The 19,969-nt window shown below is 31.9% G+C and overlaps 2 protein-coding genes across 2 annotated transcripts; both read right to left on the minus strand.

Annotated features, from left to right (window-relative positions):
- Positions 1-924: 924 nt before the first annotated feature.
- Positions 925-4,157, minus strand: POPA (Suberization-associated anionic peroxidase). The gene is made up of 3 exons (XM_006347106.2): positions 3,747-4,157; positions 1,986-2,183; positions 925-1,659 (listed from the first exon to the last, which is right to left on the minus strand). Exons 1-3 carry the CDS (start codon positions 4,086-4,088, stop codon positions 1,108-1,110), a joined length of 1,092 nt encoding a protein of 363 aa, XP_006347168.1. The 5' UTR covers positions 4,089-4,157; the 3' UTR covers positions 925-1,107.
- An 11,210-nt stretch (positions 4,158-15,367) lies between these two features.
- On the minus strand, positions 15,368-18,454 carry LOC102605292 (suberization-associated anionic peroxidase 2-like). The gene is made up of 3 exons (XM_006347105.2): positions 18,048-18,454; positions 16,203-16,400; positions 15,368-16,067 (listed from the first exon to the last, which is right to left on the minus strand). Exons 1-3 carry the CDS (start codon positions 18,372-18,374, stop codon positions 15,516-15,518), a joined length of 1,077 nt encoding a protein of 358 aa, XP_006347167.1. The 5' UTR covers positions 18,375-18,454; the 3' UTR covers positions 15,368-15,515.
- Between the last annotated feature and the right edge of the window lie 1,515 nt (positions 18,455-19,969).

Here is a 19,969-nt window from a genome sequence, read left to right on the forward strand (position 1 = left end):
GCAACATATATATATATATATATATATATATATATATATATATATATATTCATACAGCTAGGAACATTGCATCAACGGGTAAAACTCAGGTCACTACAACAAAAAAGACTACTGACCGACAACTGAGTCAATATTATTGCATTCAAAGTCGTTTAAGCTGTTAGGTCCATTTATATAGATAATAATTAATAATAATTGTCGCCAAGCGACAATTTTATTATTGATGCAATTTTTTTTAATTTGTTTCAATAATTTGTCATTGTAGAAGTAAATTTACTTATTTGACCAATTAGCCAAGTGAGATGACACGTCTCTACTTCTAGACAAATTAGTACTGTTCTGAACTTCTGATAGACAGACATCGTGGTACTGGAACCAATGAGGCCCTCAAATAATTTTGTTGTACTACACACATTGTTGTGCAGCTGCTTTCCTTATAATTCAAGTTTTCTTTTTTTTTAAAAGTTAAAGCCAATGCTTTAGAAAAGAAAAAAAGGTTGACCCTTTCATAGCCTAACTAGACCTTATTTGATAAAGCGATACAAAGAACTTATAATCGATATATAAACAGAGTCCCTTGATTAATGTAATCATGTGAACCTTACAAATGAATATAGTTTGTTATATTGTGGGAATTGTGGGTTTTGTCTCAAATATAAATTCCATGTCATTTGAATTTTAAACTTACGAGTTTTGAATAAAACTGCACATGTTTTGTAGGAGTATTAAAAATCGGCATGTATGAATTACTTGACTTGTGGTGGTATCCAAAAGACTTATCTTTTCCTCAAACCTTTTTTATTTTCGTTTTCAGGCAATTTGAGTCCTATTTTTATTTCCAGATTATTAAAATTTTAATAACGAATTGAACTATTTTGATCAGCTCCTTAACTAGTACGATTTAACAAAAAAATTCACCAACACTAGCACACAAGGAAAACAATATTCATATATTTTGTTACATATATGCATGGCATCAACTGATCATAATACTGAAAGGATTACAAAACAAATACCAAAACCACATTCTGGAGCCAGTGATTCTTTTATTTTGAAGAAAACATCAAGCAACTAATCCTGAGATAAGTTACTTAAAATTTCCGAATTTCACATAGAAGCCACAGAAGTGGGATTAACCCTGCTACAAACATCACGAATTTCCAATTGAGCGCCCGCGGATGGAGGCAAGTCTCCCATCTTGATCATGGCAGCAGCAAAATCTCCAAGGAAAACGCTAACATCGTTGCTATAATCCGTTACAAAACCAGCAGTTGTAGCATCCCCGGTCAAAACTTGATCCGAAAACATTATACCTTGGTTGTTGTTTAAGTCATCGTAGTAAACTTTGTCGAACATAGAAGGAGTAGTATCCAATTGTTGCAAATCAGAATCAGTAAGCGTGGCGGAGCAGTTGCATTGGAGTTGTGCGGCAGGATTAACGTTACCGCTGGTGCAAACGGTAGAACACCTGGCGAAACCTACCGTGTGCGCACCAGCTAGCGCAACCATTTCACGGAGGGTGAAGTTTTTATCGCTGAATTTCTGTATTTGGACAGTTAGGTTGTCGAATGGAGCTGGAAGTTGAGTTAAAGCACCAGTAAAGTTGGCCGTTCTAGCATCGCTTCTCCCTAATGCAACGTTATAAGTTTGTCCTCCTAACTGTCATATACCAAAACAGAGTTTAAGTTACGAATTTAAATTTTGGGTTTGAGTTAGCCCAAGTCAATCTCTTTGTCATATTGTCATAATCGAACTAAATACAATTCTTGATCTATTAAATGTTGGACCCCCTACACTCCAATTAACAGGACATAACAGGTGAGATGTCAAAATTTACACATTAATTGGGGATGTGGAATTTGGTCTTCTTTGAACAATTCTCAACTTCCACGATGACTTTTGAGTTAGATCCAATATCCATTTCTTATTATTCACAATTAATTTTGATAGTATTAATCAAGGTGTAAAGTGAATAATGAACTTACTTTAACAACAGAATCACGAGCAGCAATAGCTAATATGTCAGCACAAGATACAGATATGTTGGGACATGTATCTATGACACTTTGTTTAGCTTGTGCTATCACTTCATAACCTCTGGCTGAGTTGGCGTTGGGTGGTGAGTTTTGTTCCCCTGTAAATGTTCCATTAATATCATCTAGCAGAATACCTCCATCACAACCCTGTTTTTTCATAAAAAAAAGATGGCTATAATTAGTCAACTACAGAAGATATAGCTAAGCATAAAATTATGTAGTTGGGCGGCAGATTAGACTTTTCAAAGTTTTTGGAGTTCATACCATCAGATCTTTCGAATAAATTTTACGGTCCAGAATCACTTTCGGTCTTTCCTTGCAGATCGACCACTTAAAGCATTTAATTTAAAGATGGACAAATATAAGAAATAACAAAAGAAATACTTCATTGGATTCAATTTATACATAACTGCTATATATTTTTCTTTTTTCGTCTGTTTCAAAAAATAATGTCTTTCTACTTTTCTCAATATATATATTCCTCCATTTCAATTTATATGATTTATTTTTTATTTTTGATCAGTTCAGAAAAGAGTAACATATTTCTATATTTAGTAAAATAATTTAACTTTAAAATATTTATTTTATCCTTGAAAAAATTAATTATAGTTATAAAATCACTTATTTTAGATCATAAATTTCAAAAGTTTTTCTTTCTTAAACTTTGTGTCAAATATAAATTGAGACGGAGAGTGAATATGCGTGCGCGGGATGGGTGGAAATATAAAAGAAAAAGTACTACTTTTTTTTAAATATATTTGCGATCTAACGAGTAGTATGGGATATTTATGACTGCATAATAATCTTAATTTGGAGTTCGTACCGTCAAATCTTTCACATAGTTTTATGGTCCACAATCACTTTCATTTCAATTTTTTTTTTTTTGAAGAAAATAATATGATCATAGGGCCAGGTTAATTTAATAAGAGGAAAAGGACTCAGATTCAATTAATATACTACACCTAACGTTGTACTATTTTTAATCTGTCCTTAAAAATAATCTTTCTACTCTTTTCATTTCAATTTATATTACAGTATTTGACTGAATTGCGAGTTTTAAGAGAAAATGAAAGAATTTTCAAATTTGTGATTTTAAACAAGCATAAAATATTGGGAAAAAGGATAAATATACCCCTTAATTATCGTAAATGGTATGCAGATACCTCCGTCATACTTTGGGGACATTGATGCTACTGTCGTCCAAAAACTAAAGCATATATGTCCTTCACTCTAACGGAAGACTAAATAGGGACACGTGACGCAATCTCATCTGTTGATCAGATACTTAATAAATGTCGGGTCAGTGGATAAGATTATGACACGTATATGTCCATTAGTATAAACGGTATATATGCTCTAATTTTTAGACAGCGAGTCACCAATGTTTCAAAAGTATGACGAATGGTATCTGCATACCATTCGATAGTTCGGAGGTATATTTGTCCTTTTTTCCAAAAATATTTAAGTGACTTCAAATTATTTTATTAAGAATAAAATGAAAAATTTAAAACTAAATTCTATAAGGATAAATGTCAGTGTTATAGACAACTCAACTTGTAAAATTCCCATTTTTATCCTATCTATAGTCATGAAGTCTCTATAGATAACTTGTTTTAGCTCACAATTTTTTTTTTCCAAAAAAATCATCATTTCTTAAATTTTGTGCATAGTCAAATACGGTAAAAAAGAGTGAAGGAAATATATATTTACATCAACGAAGCAGTCATGGAAGTGGAGACGAATAAGAGAAGCTCCCATGCGTGTTTCTGCATCAATAGCACTGTCCACAACTCCTCGTACAGCTGAGAAAACGCATGCCTCCGGAGTTAGTTGCTGTCTCAAGTACTTGTCTGAATTTCTCTTCTTATTATTTAAGGTTAAAATACTGGCTACGCCTGATTCCAACGAATCGAAATTTGGAGAAACATTTTGGAGTAGTGATCCGTTATTCATGATCATGGCTTCATAAGTATTTCTATAAATAGCAACACCTGCAAGTGCAAGTGCCACAAAGCTCAATGCAAGACTCAAATGACTCAAACGAAAACCCATGACTTAATTTAAATGTCTATCGAGGAAACAAATTAAAGGCTTTCGATCGGGATGATTTTGCTTTTATTTATGCCTCTATTTATAGGCACGTGAAGACTTACTATTTGTCATTATTATTATTAATAATAATAATAATAATAATTCTGCTTTGAATTATCGTGTAATTACGAACTGAGAATTGATGTTTCATGTGCAAGTGACTTTTCTTCTTTTCCTAAAGTTCTTGCCGTGTTACGTGTGATGTTTTCATAGCTATGTTTATCCGATAATTATGTCAAATGTTAGTAATTTTCTTTCATGTAGTCACAATATCGATTTTAAGAAGGAAAGATAATCTCGGGGATAGATTTATGTTTCTTTTCTCATTAGGTTTACAGATATTAGTTTCCTTTTAATCGACAACAAAGAAGATAACTCTAATTTAGTTATTTAGTATGTTGTTTAAAGACAAATTATTAACTTGGATTAAGGATTGAAGCTATCCTTGCATAACTAGTTGAACCGAGTTTTTACATATGTGAGAGAAAAAATTCAATTGAAAAGAGCTAATCAAAATTAAGGAATTAAGTATGGACAAATAAATCAAAGCTAAGATATTAATTCTGAATTTACTGTGCAATATTTTTGACAAACATCTACTGCTAATTTTTCAGTTGATATATGTTAGTCATTGATTTGGTTTGACATTGGTATATGAGTACGTCATACCGTGGAAGAAAAGTCTTTAAATAAAAGTTTCAACTTAGAAAATAAGAAACCTTGTTGCTGTATATAGTTGACAAATAATAATCAGTTCACTTCTTCTCTTTCCTTTTTAGTTTCCATGAGTCATGTCAGTGGGTAAACTCTTTTCTATGCAATAGTTAGCTCCCAAAATATATTTTTGTCCCTGTTTCTTATTTCATGAAAAATTATAGGCTAACTAACCTAATTTTGCAAGTAAAAATTTATAAATTGTGTATCATCTGATTTGCCAAAGATTTCTATTAGTATAAATTCTTTAAGAGTAAGTTACGCCTGGTAAGGCATAACTTCATGTGCCTTGCAAATTTTACCTTGTTGCATTGTAACTTTTGCAAAAGTTTAGAGACCTTAGTTTCTATCAATATAAGTTTGTATGAATAAGTTATGTCTTGTGCATTACGAATTTTGCCTTATATGTTTACAAATAAGGTATTTCTTGCAAAAAAAAATTGCCTTGTATAGACATATCATTTGTCTAGTGATTTTTTAATTCATTTTTCTAATATCGTGGATATTTTCAGCCACATTTTTGTTACTCGAGTGTTGAAGGGCAAAACATTGAGGAGAGGGGAGTAAAGACCACCCCAAAAATAAGGACATTCGTGTGAATATTTGGATTTAAAAAGATAAAACTAAAGTTCTACACTTGATGTTTGAAGCACACAACATCTCACTAATATGGTTACAAATCTGACCATATAAGCGCCGGAGGACGTTAAAAGATCATGATTAAAAATCCTATTGGATTTCTAAGGGAATGGTGGAATGATCGGAATTTTACCCATAAATTATGAGTCTCAGAATTTAAATTTTGAAATAAATAATTTTTTCAATAAAGAGCATTTTATTTAGAGATGGCAATGGGGCAGGGCGGTTGCGGGGCGGGATGTATTTAAGGTTATGCGGGGCGGGTTTAAGGTTGTACTACAGAGCGGGGGGATGTGGGGTGGGGTTGGCTGCGGGTATACGTGATTTTATGTGGATTTAAACTTAATTTTAATTTTTTACATGTTATAAGAGTGATAAAACATTAGTTATTAAGATAATTTGTTTAAAGCTACTAAAATATTCAAGATAGTAAATGAAAATGGTTCAATAAAATATAACACAATTTCTTACATGTTTCCCAATTGACCTCTAAAAAATAAATTTTTAGTCATTACCTATTAAATTAATCCAACTTAATGAAAAAATAAATTTATTTTTATGAATTTTATTTTTAATGTCAAACTTAACTAGAAAATTAAAGAAAAATTAAAAAAAATTATGTGGGGCGGATTCATGTGGGACGGGTCGTCTATGCGGGCGGGTTGAAAACGAAAAAATTATTATGCGGGGCGGGGTAGGACAAGGCGAATTAAATATTTTACTCATTAAGTTCAACCCGCCCGCCCCGCACTACACTGCCCCATTGCCATTCCTAATTTTATTCTTTAGTATACATATTGGGCATCGATTTAAATTAGTCAAATCAATAAATTGAATACTAAACATGTGCCAAAATAAAATCTTAAGTTCTAGGTTAACTAGTTTGACCAAGCATTGTCCTATAAAATGAAATTAATAGAGTACTAATATCGCTTCCATTTGCTTTAAAATAATTTCCATAAATTCAAGAAGGATATGAAATTATAAAAAAGTAAAAGCTTGGTTAATCAAAATATGAATGTTTAGATAATTTTTCATTTATCATATGCTTTGGGCTCCACTTTTATTCTTTCTTTTATTGTCTTTTGCAGAATTTGTATTTATAAAAGGGAAAAGGGTGAAAAATACTTTTAACTTTGGCCGCAATTGTTGTTACGATACCAAACTTTGGAAATGACCTTTTATTCGTCTGTACTATTTAATAGTGTATTTTAAAGGTATATATGCGCCTATGTGGACATCATAAATATTGCATCATTTTAAATAATAATGTGTTCACGTGGGCACATATATACCTTTAAAATACACTATTAAATAGTGCAGCGGGTAAAAGTGTAACGACCTGTTCCCGTCGTTATAGAAAAGCCAACGAGGGAAAATTTGGGGCAGAAAATTTTTTCCGTAGTATCTTAAAATTTCCCAACCTAGTCCAGATTTGGACGAAATCGGAGTCTTTGAGGTGTAGGGAAATCTGGTAACAATCGGGTGAAGTAGTTGTGTTTTTTATTTCATGAGGGGATAGATAACTCGTTAAGAAATCCGTACGACTTTACATAATTGAATTTGGGCAAGTAGAACTCCCGGAATTGATCTTAGCGTAAATGGTGTTTTCTGAGCGTCGTGAGTTAGAGGTGTATTGTAAAATGGAGAGTTTGGAATTCTTTAATTAGCTCACTGTCTTGCGTAACCCGCTTTGGCGTTGGGTTTTGCCACTCTGGCGAGGCCGCTACAACGGGGTGACGATTGCTGTGGCGGGCTCGATGCGACTTAAGGTCGTTAATAAACCCCTAAACAACCTTATATGACACTTTTCGATTTTTAGAGCTAAGGAACGAACCTCAGGCGGCTCCTACTCATTTTTCACCATTCTTGAGGCTAAATGTAAGTTTTTCACTCCCCGAATTTGTTTTTCGATTCGTAGAACATAATATAATGGGTGGATATTGATGGGGGGAAGGTTTTGTTATAGATTCTATGGTGGAAACAACCCTAAATTGGATAATTGAGATCATGAGTATGATTTAGGGTTCATAAAATTGTTAGTAATTCAGGTATTTAGTGATTGTTTATTGATTCCCGTGTTATTATTGTCACAACCCGAGCCTACACCCTGGACATGGCCGGCACTCGAAGACCATTGCTGGTCCCCAAGCGAACCCTTATCCTGGCTGACTACAAACGGAAAACTGATTCAAGCATACAAAGCTTAAAAACTTAAATAAAAGTTCATAAAACTTAAATTCAAACTTTAACTCAAATGAAAACTATGAATAATAAAATATATTCAACTCGCCCAAAAATTGGCAACTTAACTCTTTGAAATATTTAATAAAATAAATAAATAATACAGACTTCTCAACTATACTGACTATTTATGAAGCCTCTAAATGATAAATGATAGAATTCGGGACAAGACCCACGACCTCCTAACAACTGAAAGTAAATAGAATCCTCCGGAAGCAAGGAGGCTCACTATAGCTAACTCGAACTCCATGTGACATCAACGAAGCTTATGTTGATGATCCTGAATACCTGGATCTGCATCATGAGAAGATGCAGGCCAAATGGCTCAGTACGTGGAATGCACGAGAATGTAAGGAGAATTCTAAAGCATAAACATAAGCTTGAAACTTGATAAAAAGGAACATACTTATCTCTTCTCAAACTTACTCAACTCAAGGAATGCTCAAGGATATTCAAAACTACTCAAACTTACTCAACTCAGAAGTACTCAAGGATAAGATACTCAACTCAAAGATATGATATTCGACTTTGGGTACTCAACTGAATATAAAGCAACAATACACATGCAATATATGGAAAGCTTTATAAAATAGTAAAAACAACTTAGTTCGTTAAAGAAAATGCAATAACAAACTCAACTTTACTTATATAATAAAGTATTATAGTTTCTGTGGGAGATTTTCTAACTGACAACCACTACTATGAGCCTAAGTGGTGATACATCGTCTTGCCCACGCTGCCAGAACTTTCCTATACTTTGCCGTCATATAGAACGCTTTAATTTGGTGGATCCACTAGCTTAACTTATGTAATCATCTAAAAAGTATGACTCATTAATACCCATGATGGCTACATGGCTTATGGAGACTTGAGTTATCTGAACTCGCATCCCCATATCGGTGCTCAATACTACTCCCAAACGTACTTAGCTCATATGTTTGTAAAAACAAAACTCTTTCTTTGGTTTGAGATAATTACTCAAAACTTAGCTTAAAAGCTCTCTTGGAAATCATAGTTTCCTCTTTACTGAAAAACTAGCTCAAAGGATCTTTTGAAATCTCAATTTCCTTTCTTGTTTAAATGTGAAAACATTTACTCTTTGGAATACATAGTCCCGACATACTCTTTTGAAGAAATGATCTCAACCCTTTACTCTTTGCTTAACTCAAAACTTAAGTCTTAAGACAAAGTTAAAAAGTTTATAAAAGACTTCTTAAATTATGGTTCACACCGAATTATGGACGTGAACGACTCAATGCAAGGTTTTCAATAACCATAGATGAAACTCAATACTTGGAACTCAAGAACTTCAATAATACTACTCACTTCAAGAATGCTTAACTCAGAGGGTTCATGCGGAATTTATGAGCATGAACTACTCAACTCAAGGACTCAAAAATACTTCTCGTTTCAAGATTGTTCGACTTATAATGTTCATGCGAAATTATGGGCATGAACAACTCAACTCATGGACTTCATAGGTAATAGTTAATAGTCCCATGATTAGGATTATAATCTCAAATGGGTTAGAAACTCAACACTTAAAGGCTTAGAACTTGGAGATATTACTCCTCTCATAGATACTTAACTTATGGAGTTCATGCGGAATTTATGGGCATGAACGACTTGACTCGAAGGTCTACAAACTACATGGAACTCATGTATACGACATTTCTCATTCTCTTACTTACTACCTCAATACTTAGTTCAAATCGATGGCTGATCTCAAAGGATTCACAATTGAACTCAATGGCTTTTTTGAACTCTACTTTTAATTCTCTCTTGAATGTGAATTATGAATTCAAGAGTTATGTTTCATGATGTGAAGGATCTAGGTGATAGTGTACACTCATGAATACATTCTCCTCACTCTCATTTCTCACTTACTTGAGTCTTGAAACAAGTTACTAGAAGTTGTAGAAGACTCCTCAAAGAACTCAAAGGGACTTTCTTAAAATGTTCGAAAAAATTCTCAAAACTTAAATCTTAAATCTACCTTGAATTTGAATTATGAATTCAAGGTTATGATCATGTTAGGAATGAATTTAGGTGTTTAGAAGTAACTTAGAGTAGTTAGAATCGAAAAGCAGTAAATGTACACTTTAAACAAACTCAAACAGGGCAATCAACGACAAAATGGGTGGGGCAGGCGACCCTGGCGCTATGGGTGGCGCGGGGCGCCAACTCCTAAACTTTAAAGGTGGGTTTGGGGCGCTCTGGCAGGCACATCGCGCCTAGCCTCAACCCAGAAAATTCAGCAAGTTTCTTTTCTCGTTTTCTCACCCTATTTCGCCTAGAATCGAATGGTTTCTTCCCCAATCACATAAAATTGATTACTTAACATAAGTACACTCTAATCTACTCAATACATCCATTAAAACACTAATTTTGATCTCAAGAAATCATCCAAAACCCAACATAACAAGATTTAGAATGAACTTCAAGAACACCTATCAAGAACTCAAATCTTTCAACTTCAAGAATGAAATTTGCACTGAAAATAACATGTTTGGCATGTGGGTGAACAAACCCAACACTATGGAAGCTTACATACCTATTAGGAATCAAACCCATAGCGAAAATTCGCTACAACACGAAAGAATTTCGACGAACTCTTGATCTTCTCCTCTTTTCTGCTCTTCTCTTTTCTTTTCTCTTCTTGAACTCTCAACTAAAATCCTAGGCTAATTTTAGGATTATAAAACTGAACCTAATAAGATTAGACCCTTAAAACCTTACTAAAAATGAATTAAATCTGATTGGGTAAGGAAAAGACCAAAATACCCCTCACTATTTTCGGCAAACTTTCCTTAACTGGACAACCTAACTTCAAAAGGTCATATCTCACTCATCCGAACTCGAAACTTAGCAAACTCGGCGGCGCTGGAAATATAATTCAAAGGTCTTTCCTACGGTATATTAGCACTCCTAACTCATCTTGAGCTATGATTTATGGTCGTTTGAAGTCGACCCAAAACTCATACTTAGCTTAACTTGCAAAATTTCAGATTTTGCTATATCCAATTTAATTCTTTTTGGAATTCAAGGTGCTACATATAGTGACCTTAACACTTAAGGAATTTTAATTCCTCGGTAAAATCTCACTCACTATGATGAACTGCTCAAGTCTTAGTCGAAAAAATTTCTGGGGTGTTACAATTATGATCGTTTGTAGACCAAGAACAAGCGGAACGAATCCGGAAAGGGAAGGATCGAGTTTCCGAAGGTTTCAAGCTTGTTTCGAGGTAAGTGATGGTTGTGATTCTATGATTGTGTGATGTATGCTTGTTCTTGCTTCATTATGATACTTGCATTTATATGAATGTTGTATTATTGATCACACTTGTTGTAAATGAGTTAGAGGAATGATGAATGCCATGAATCATGACTTAAATGTATGATCTTGAAGATATACTTGTGATTGTGATTGTGGTGTGTGAATGGGATCGGTTGCCACGTTCCGACATAACTAACTTGGATTGGTTGACACATTTCGACATAATTATGGGATCGATTGCCACCTTCCGGCATAACATTGGGATCGGGTACCACATTCTGGTATGCTAACTATTTGAGTTGGGTTTCATGAGAGGACCAATGATTTGATATAAAATGTGAAGTTGTTCGTTGTTCGTAAATGTTGATAATATTATATATGTTGATATTTATGCATGTGACTATATTGTTGTCTTGACTTGCTTATGTTACTTAGTGGGATAGCCACGTGATCCTACCAGTACACTGTGGTTGTATACTGATACCGCACTTGCTCTTATTTTTGTTGAGTACAGGGCATCTTCAAGCGGCTACTGACAGACCTCACTTAGGAGATCAGTGATCGTTCGAATTCAAGGGTGAGCCAATTCTTCCGGGCTGCCATGGAATTCTCTTTCGTCTATGTCCACTATTTTCGGACTGAGACATTTGTTCTAGTTAGTTGATTAGTTCGTTAGATTGGGTTGCATCCCTTCTTGTTTAGACTTGGTTCATTGTTAGATGTTTTGGTACATTGACTTTCAGGTTCTAAGTTATTTCTTCCGCATTGTTTAGTTCTTGTTAAACTTTTGTTGGAGTTTATGGGAACTCTCTATTTATTTCTTTAGTATTCAACTTGCTTCCGTAACTTAAATGCCTTAGTTTTTAGATTAGTTGCTTGGTTTGGGTTGTAGTAGTGGTTCTCCCACCGGAGTGTGAGTGTGGGTGCCAATCACGATGGTCTGGGTCGTGACAAAAAGGTTTTCCATAAAATTTGGTATCGTAACATCAATTTCGGCCAAAGTTGGAGTATTTTTCAAAATCTTATCCCTATATAAAATGTTTGGAACTTACTGAATATAAAACTGTACTAATTAAAGAAAACAACATAACCATTTATAATTGACTAAAGTTTTACACTTCAAAATTTTAGTAAATGTAACTAATTAAAGAAAATGACATAATCATTAATTTTAATTGAGTTAGTCCGATATTAGCAAATTTTAAAAGAAAAATTGAAGTTCTGTGAATTTAAATAGATCAATTTCTGAATATAATATGGTAACTAATTAAAGAAAATGACATAATCATTTTTAATTGACTATGTTAAATATTAAATAATTTTAAAAGAAAAACTGAAGTTCTACACTCGAAACTTTTTGTTTTAAATTAAATAGATCAATTTCTTAATATAAAACTGCAACCAATTAGCGAAAATGTCATAATCATTAATTTTAATTGACTAAGTTAAATATTAGCAAGTTTTAAAAGAAAAAAACAGAAGTTCTGTGAAATTTTTAGTATTAAATTAAATAGATCAATTTCTGAATATAAAAATTATAACTAATTAAAGAAAATGACATAACCATTTTTAATTGACTAAGTTAAACATAAGGAATTTTTTTTAAAAAAATTGAAGTTGTACACTTGAAATTTCTAATATTATGTTAAATAGTCAATATCTAATAAATTAAATACAAATTTATTGAGCGACTATCTTTATCATATTAGTGTAGCTTAAGCATGCTTAAACTAGTTACTTATTTTTTAATGGAAGTGTCAATTTATTGTGTGTTAGCTTATACTAGTCAATTTTGTTTTAAGTACGTACATGACAATACATTTTTTTATGTGATGAAACACAAATGGTACTTAACCCCTGGGAGAAAGGAGAACGTGCTTGACCTTTGTGATTCTTTGTCCATTTTTCTTATATTGTCATCTCAAGAAAATTATATATAATCGAGACAAGCACAATGGAATTGATCATTAATATTGAGGATTGGGGTGTATGTAGCCGAAAGAATAATGAAAGGATATAATCAACATATAATGTTATTAATGATATTCTTTTATAAGAAAAGTCATTTTCTAACAAATATGGAGATTTTTTTTTTTTTGTTGTGAAATTACAAAATAACAAAAACAAATTTAATAAGTGGTATTCTATGCTTACTTTATTAACATCCAAGGCTCCAACACACTCATCTACGCACGGAACATACTCTTTGTGTAAGATATAATATATAAATATGACCCTTAAATTGGCGTTAGCTGACAACTATGACCTTTAATTTTGGGTGTGCACAAGTAGACACTTAAACTGGTATAAAATTGAACAAATAGACACATTCGTCCTACATGGCACCCTACATGACAATTTTGTGTCCTACGTGGCGTCCAACGTGTATTATGTCATGTAGGACACATGTGTCTATTTGATTAATTTTATACAAGTTGAAGTGTTTATTTGTGCACACTCAAAATTGATCGTTATCCATTAAAGTCAAGTTAAGGATCATGTTTATGTATTATGCTAATTGTGTTTGTACTTTTGTTGGGTTATATGAATATTTTTGAAGCAATATGTCAAAGGCTTAATGGTCCAAATTCCTAAATTTTTCGTCTAATAATATTAGTCTATCTTCTAGAATTTGTACTAAGCACTAAAGCACATGGTTGCGTATCAGACGAACTCTTGGTACCGACAATTTCTTTATTGATTGATTAAGAATAGTGCCGGCAAAGTGTGCCATATTTTAGTAATTTGTTCAATTTGCTCCTATTTTAATGAATTGTGTGGGTGATTTTAAATAAATAAATTATGAGTTTATATTCATATTCAACCCAGAGAAATATTAGATATTTGTTAGTAAATTATGAATTAACCAAATAAGTTAAACTTTTTTTTACAAAAGAACATAAAAAGAAAGGAAATATATCAATGTAAACAAATAATAGTGTAAATAACAAATAATAGTGTAAACGTAGAGTCATCAATATGGGTTAGGCTCGTTGGGCCGGCCTAGCCTAACTCGTGATTTAATAGGGATGGGCTAAAAATTTTGGAGCCCATTTTAGAAAAGTTTTTTATCCTGGCATGAATAATCCTGCTGATTTGTGGGGCTTGAAAAATATGGATAGGGCCAGCTCGTGGGCCAAATAAAAATAAAATAGAGTATTTAAATTAACAAGAATTTAAACTCAAAATCTATATAAAGTTTTAAATATTAAAATTTAAATACAAACTATATTTATAAATTAGGTACGAGATAAAATAAAAAGTCTCAAAAGTTTCTAGGGAATCACTATGTAAGTCGTAACCTATGGAATATTATCATATTTTTTGTGTTTTATTATGATCATTGAAAAATAATTAACTTAATATTTCTATTTAGATATTTATATTTTTACTTGAAATCAAACTTAATAAATATTATAAAGATAATTTTATTTGTGGACTTGATTAACAAATAGTAACACTAACACCATGATATTGTCTGATCGATATTTATGATAATATTTTTCAATTACAATTTGATCTAACAAATTATAAAAAATGTTTTTTTTTTAAAAAAAAAGTGGGTTGATCCGGCAAAGCCCGTAGCCCACATTCTTGTGGGTTGGGCAGACCATTTTTTGGCTCACAAAAAAATGGGTTAGCCCGCCGGCCTGACCTGTCAAATTTTAAAAAGTCGGTATGGATTAGTCATGATGGGTGGGAGTCAGTCCATATTGACATCTCTAGTGTAAAGTAAGCAAATCATGTATTAGTATTTTATTTTTTTGGTTTCCCACCTGATATCGGATATCCACGTTGAAGCCCGACTAAATCTGAATTCGGGCCGGGAAGTCCCACATTGGGGAGGGGGTAAAGTGCTCCCTAACAAAGGTACTTCGTATCCAAGGGGGCTCGAACTCGAGACCTCGTGGTTAAGGATGAAGGGAGTACTTATCACTCTACCACAACCCTTGTTGGTAATCATGTATTAGTATTGATATTGCTTAAAATGCATTAAAACATTTTACTCCTAAATGTAAATATTCATTTACTTTGAAATTAAAAATATTACATAAATACTTTTTTTGTATTTAAAAGTTGTAGGAATTTTTTTTTACTTAGATGGTACAATAAAACTAATTAAAGTATTCACAATATTTTTCATTCCAAAAAAGACTAAAGTATTTTGCACTACGTTGAATTCTAAAGTACATTCCTATTTACTCATAAAAATACGGATAAAGACAACTTAACATGTATTTTACTCAACCTGAGTAGTTGTTATCAATCTATTTTTACCCATTTGAAAAATGTCCACTTGTTATTACTCATTTTTTACTTATCCATTTTCAATCCGTCCAAATTTGATTCAACCCTCCATGACCACATTAAAAACACCGCGAACATTATATTGCTTAAGGAACATATTACATATATATTATTGCATCAACTAATAATACTGAAAGGATGAAAACATCATGCGACTAATTGTAAGACATAAGCTACTTAAAATTTCCGAATTTCAATTTTCCCTTTCACATAGATGCCACAGAAGTGGGATTAACCCTGCTACAAACATCGCGAATTTCCAATTGAGCGCCCGCGGAGGTAGGCAAGTTCCCCATCTTGATCATAGCAGCAGCAAAATCTTCAAGGAAAACACTAACATTGTTGCTATAAGTCGTTACAAAATCAGCAGTTGTGGTATTCCCTGTCAAAACTTGATCCGAGAACATTATCCCCTGGTTGTTATTTAAGTTATCGTAGTAATCTTTGTCGAAAACAGCAGGAGTTGTATCCAATTGTTGCAAATCTGAATCAGTTAGCGTGGCAGAGCAGTTGCATTGGAGTTGTGCGGCAGGATTAACGTTGGTGCTAACGCACACGGTGGCACACCTGGCGAAACCCACCGTGTGCGCGCCAGCTAGTGCGACCATTTCACGGACAGTGAAATTTTTGTCGCTGAATTTCTGTATTTGAACAGTTAGGTTGTCGGATGGAGCTGGAAGTTGAGTTAAAGCACCAGTAAAATTGGCCGCTGTACCATCGCTTCTCCCTAGTGCAACGGTATAAGTTTGTCCTCCTAACTGTCATATACAAAAACAGAGTTTAAGTTACGGGTTTAAATTATACGTATCGATCATATGTTATAAATTAATGAAACATATAGTGTAAAACTAAATTAAATCGTAACTTGACTAAAAACTGAATAATGGACTTACTTTAGCAAGAGAATCACGAGCAGCGATAGCTAAAATGTCAGCACAAGATACAGATATGTTGGGGCATGTATCTATTACACTTTGTTTAGCTTGTGCTATCACTTCAAAGCCTCTGACTGAGTTGTTGTTGGGTGGTGAGGTTTGTTCCCCGGTGAATGTTCCATTAATATCATCAAGCAGAATACCTCCATCACAACCCTGTTGTTTTTTTCAAACAAAAAAGATAGCTATAATTACTCAACTATATGTATGCATAATCAGCTACTATGTTTGTCCCAATTTATATGATGTAATTTAATTTAACATGAAATTTTCAAAAAGGAAAGAATACTTTTGAAATTTGTGGTCTAAAATAAGTTATAGATATTCATGTGACTGTAAATCATTTAGTTAAGAGTAAAATAAGTATTTTATAGTTAAATTATTACTAAATTATAAGAAATATGTCATTCTTTTCGGAATTGACTAAAAAGAAAAGTAAATCATATAAATTGAAACGGAAGAAATACAAAAGATACAGTAAGTAATTAAACATGGGGATGTCAAAACGAGCTCAACTATAGGTAACCCGCCTAGAATTTACTGTATTTACTATTCTCCTTATAATTTGAAATGATTAAATATTGTCTCACTAATTAATACTCCCTCCATTTCATATTAATTGAATTTTTGAGGCATTTTTCATTTTTTAAATTAACTTAATTGTTCAGTTTTCAAGACTACTTTTAGAGTGTTCTTCCAATGTTACCCTTCATTTGGATTTTCAATGTGATGACTTCAATAAATTTGACAATAATTAATAAGGGTAAAAATGGAAAACTATGTTCAATTTATGTCTTAATCTACTTTTCTTAAAGGGTGTGAAACATCTTAAAAATTCAATTAATATGAAATGAATGGAGTAATTTATATCAAATTTCAAGTTAGATACACCTAAAATCATGTATTTTTGCTATCAGATATACTAATATAAAAAGAGGCGAGCAAGATAAAATAAAAATGAATGAGATAATTTATTTATTTTAAATAGATATAAATCACACTAAATATCAAATACTCCTGTAAAAGAGAAAGTGAATGAGTAAGATAAAGGAGATAAAGTTACCCAAAATTAGCCAAGTGACTGATGAAAAAGAGTTGCAAGGGAGAATAAACTTTTCAAGTTGGGCTGCGCTTGACTATTAGAAAATTGTTAATTTCACAAATTTCAAGAAGATGGTTCCATGCATGATGCAACTTTACAACTACTACACTAATAAACACCCCACAGTTTTCATAATATAATGGTTTGAAGTTCGTACCGTCAGATTTTTCAAATAATTTTACTGATCACTTTCCTTTCGGACCACTTAAACATTTACGTTTACAAATATAATAAAACAAAAGAAAGTTTACTCAGATTCAATTTATTTTATTTTTTAAATAATATAATATGACCATGGAACCAGGTTTTTATTTTTTATTTTAATAAGAGAAAGGAGGACTCGGATTCAATTTATATACTACACCTAACATAGTACGTTTTTTAAAAAAAGAAGATATGTCCTCAAAAATAAAATAAAATAAAAATCCGCTCTTTCCATTTTAATTTATATTAAAGTGTTTGGCTGTAAGAGAATTTAAGAAAAAAATAAAATAAGTTAAAATATCATCTAAAATAAGCATATAATATTTATGTGATTATATCAAGCTTAAAATTAAATTGTTATAAAATATCATTTTTTGATATGATTAAAAAGGAAAAAATGTCATAAAATTAGAGAAAGAAGGAGTATATTATTATAGACAACTCATCACATAAAATAGGAGGATCGAGCAGGAGAAAAAGGATGAAAGAATATTTACATCAACAAAGCAGTCATGGAAATGGAGACGAATGAGAGAAGCTCCCACGCGCGTTTCATTATCAATGGCACTGTCCACAACTCCCTTCACAGCTGAGAAAACGCATGACTCCTGAGTTAATTGCTGACTCAAATTATCTTTGTCCGAATTTATCTTCTCATTATTCAAAGTTAAAATACTGACTGCGCCTGTTTCCAAAAAATCAAAATCTGGAGATCCGTTATTCATGATGATGGCTTCATAAGTATTTCTATAAATAGCAACACCTGCAAGTGCAAGTGCCACAAGGCTCACTACAAGGCTCAAATGGCTCAAACGAAAACCCATGACTTATAGAAATTATTAAATGTCTATTTGGAGGAAACAGAGGCTTTCGGGATGGTTTTTTTGCCTATATTTTTACTTATATTTATAGGCAAGTGAAGACTTACTATTGGTCATGAGTTAGTATGATTAATTTACTGCTTTAAATATTGAGCAACTTTCTCAAATAACCACTATAACAAACTTAATTATGCTTCATAACTATAATTTTCATATTACGGGTTGTAGCGACAGTTTAAGCAGCCTTATTTATATAATTCGCAGGTACATTTGTATAATTTAGTTATTTTTGTAAATAACGAATTTATACAGCTACAAACATCAGGAGTTTAAACAGTTATACAAATTTCGAATTATACAAATTTATACAAATTCCGAATTATACAAACGTGCGAATTATACAAAACTAAAAGCTGAGTCGTGTAGTCATATCTAAAAGTAAATCGCGAATTGTAATTAAGGCAAACTATAACTATGTTAAGTAATTAACTACTATATATTTGCTTATACGCGTAATTTTTCCTTAAATAATTGTGTGATTACAAAAATTGACCATCAAATTTATATTTTGTAAAATAAAAAGTACTTTCTATATCTATTTTATATTTTGCGAGAATATCAAAAGAGCTATAAATATTCATAAAATATGATATGATAATATAGTTACTAATGATATTGACACGTTCAATTTTATTAAAGAGTAATACACCACAACTCAAGTTCAATTTTACTTTTTTTTATTTAGCTAATATTTTATCAATAAATATTTTTTTTTAGTATAATTTTGTGATAGTGTATTATACTTTTATTTTATAAAATTTTAGTTATTTGGCAAGAATATAAAAAATTGGGATGATTTTAATAATTTCACAACTTGTGAATTTTATATTCATGAGCAGAAAATACAACCTAAAAATTCAAATATTATTCCACGTGATCAAAGAGTGTGTACATGACATCACGACTGGTGAACCCTTCGGAAAAAGGAGAACGGGGAAGACACGGTTATTTGGTGGACCTATTTGATTCTTTGCCCTGTTTTTTTTCTTATAAATATCTGAAGAAATTTGTATTTAATCAAATCAGATATTATAAAATTAATGTTAGATAGAAAAAGTCATTTTATAATTTTAAAAATTTATATTGTAAAAAATATTTAAACAAGTGAAAATTTAAAAAATACTTTACTGCATACCAAATACCTCCTCCTTTGACCGTGTCTGTTTAATTTTTCATGTTTGATTGATCAAACATTTGTTGACACATTTTGTTTAGGAAAATTAATTCATTAAAAATAAGAAAATAATTACTTTCTTAATGAAAATAGTGAGGAAAAACAAATTATATAAATAACACTTCATATATATTGTATTTTTTCCAACCTTCCATGCACTTTATCGTCATCCCACCCTCACCTCCATAATATTTATATTTATAGAATAATATTTTTTGGTTATGTTTAAAAATAATCTGTTCACTTATCATAAACAATAGTTTTCGACAGTTTGTGTTTGTTCTTTTGTCCAAACATTATTTTTAGTCTAATCTTCTAGAATTTCGAATAAGCACATGGTTGACGAACTCTCGTTAGCAACAAT

This window comes from Solanum tuberosum, unplaced genomic scaffold (genome assembly GCF_000226075.1).
Source record: "Solanum tuberosum cultivar DM 1-3 516 R44 unplaced genomic scaffold, SolTub_3.0 scf00083, whole genome shotgun sequence".
Lineage (NCBI taxonomy): Eukaryota > Viridiplantae > Streptophyta > Magnoliopsida > Solanales > Solanaceae > Solanum > Solanum tuberosum.

Excerpts from the sequence above, each read along its gene's own strand:
- POPA (XM_006347106.2), bottom strand. The coding sequence starts at position 4,088 with ATGGGTTTTCGTTTGAGTCATTTGAGTCTTGCATTGAGCTTTGTGGCA. Across the intron at positions 2,184-3,746 it reads TCCATGACTGCTTCGTTGAT|GGTTGTGATGGAGGTATTCT; the intron begins GTAAATATATAT and ends ATGAAAAAACAG. Across the intron at positions 1,660-1,985 it reads CTCGTGATTCTGTTGTTAAA|TTAGGAGGACAAACTTATAA; the intron begins GTAAGTTCATTA and ends GGTATATGACAG.
- LOC102605292 (XM_006347105.2), bottom strand. The coding sequence starts at position 18,374 with ATGGGTTTTCGTTTGAGCCATTTGAGCCTTGTAGTGAGCCTTGTGGCA. Across the intron at positions 16,401-18,047 it reads TCCATGACTGCTTTGTTGAT|GGTTGTGATGGAGGTATTCT; the intron begins GTAAATATTCTT and ends AAAAAACAACAG. Across the intron at positions 16,068-16,202 it reads CTCGTGATTCTCTTGCTAAA|TTAGGAGGACAAACTTATAC; the intron begins GTAAGTCCATTA and ends TGTATATGACAG.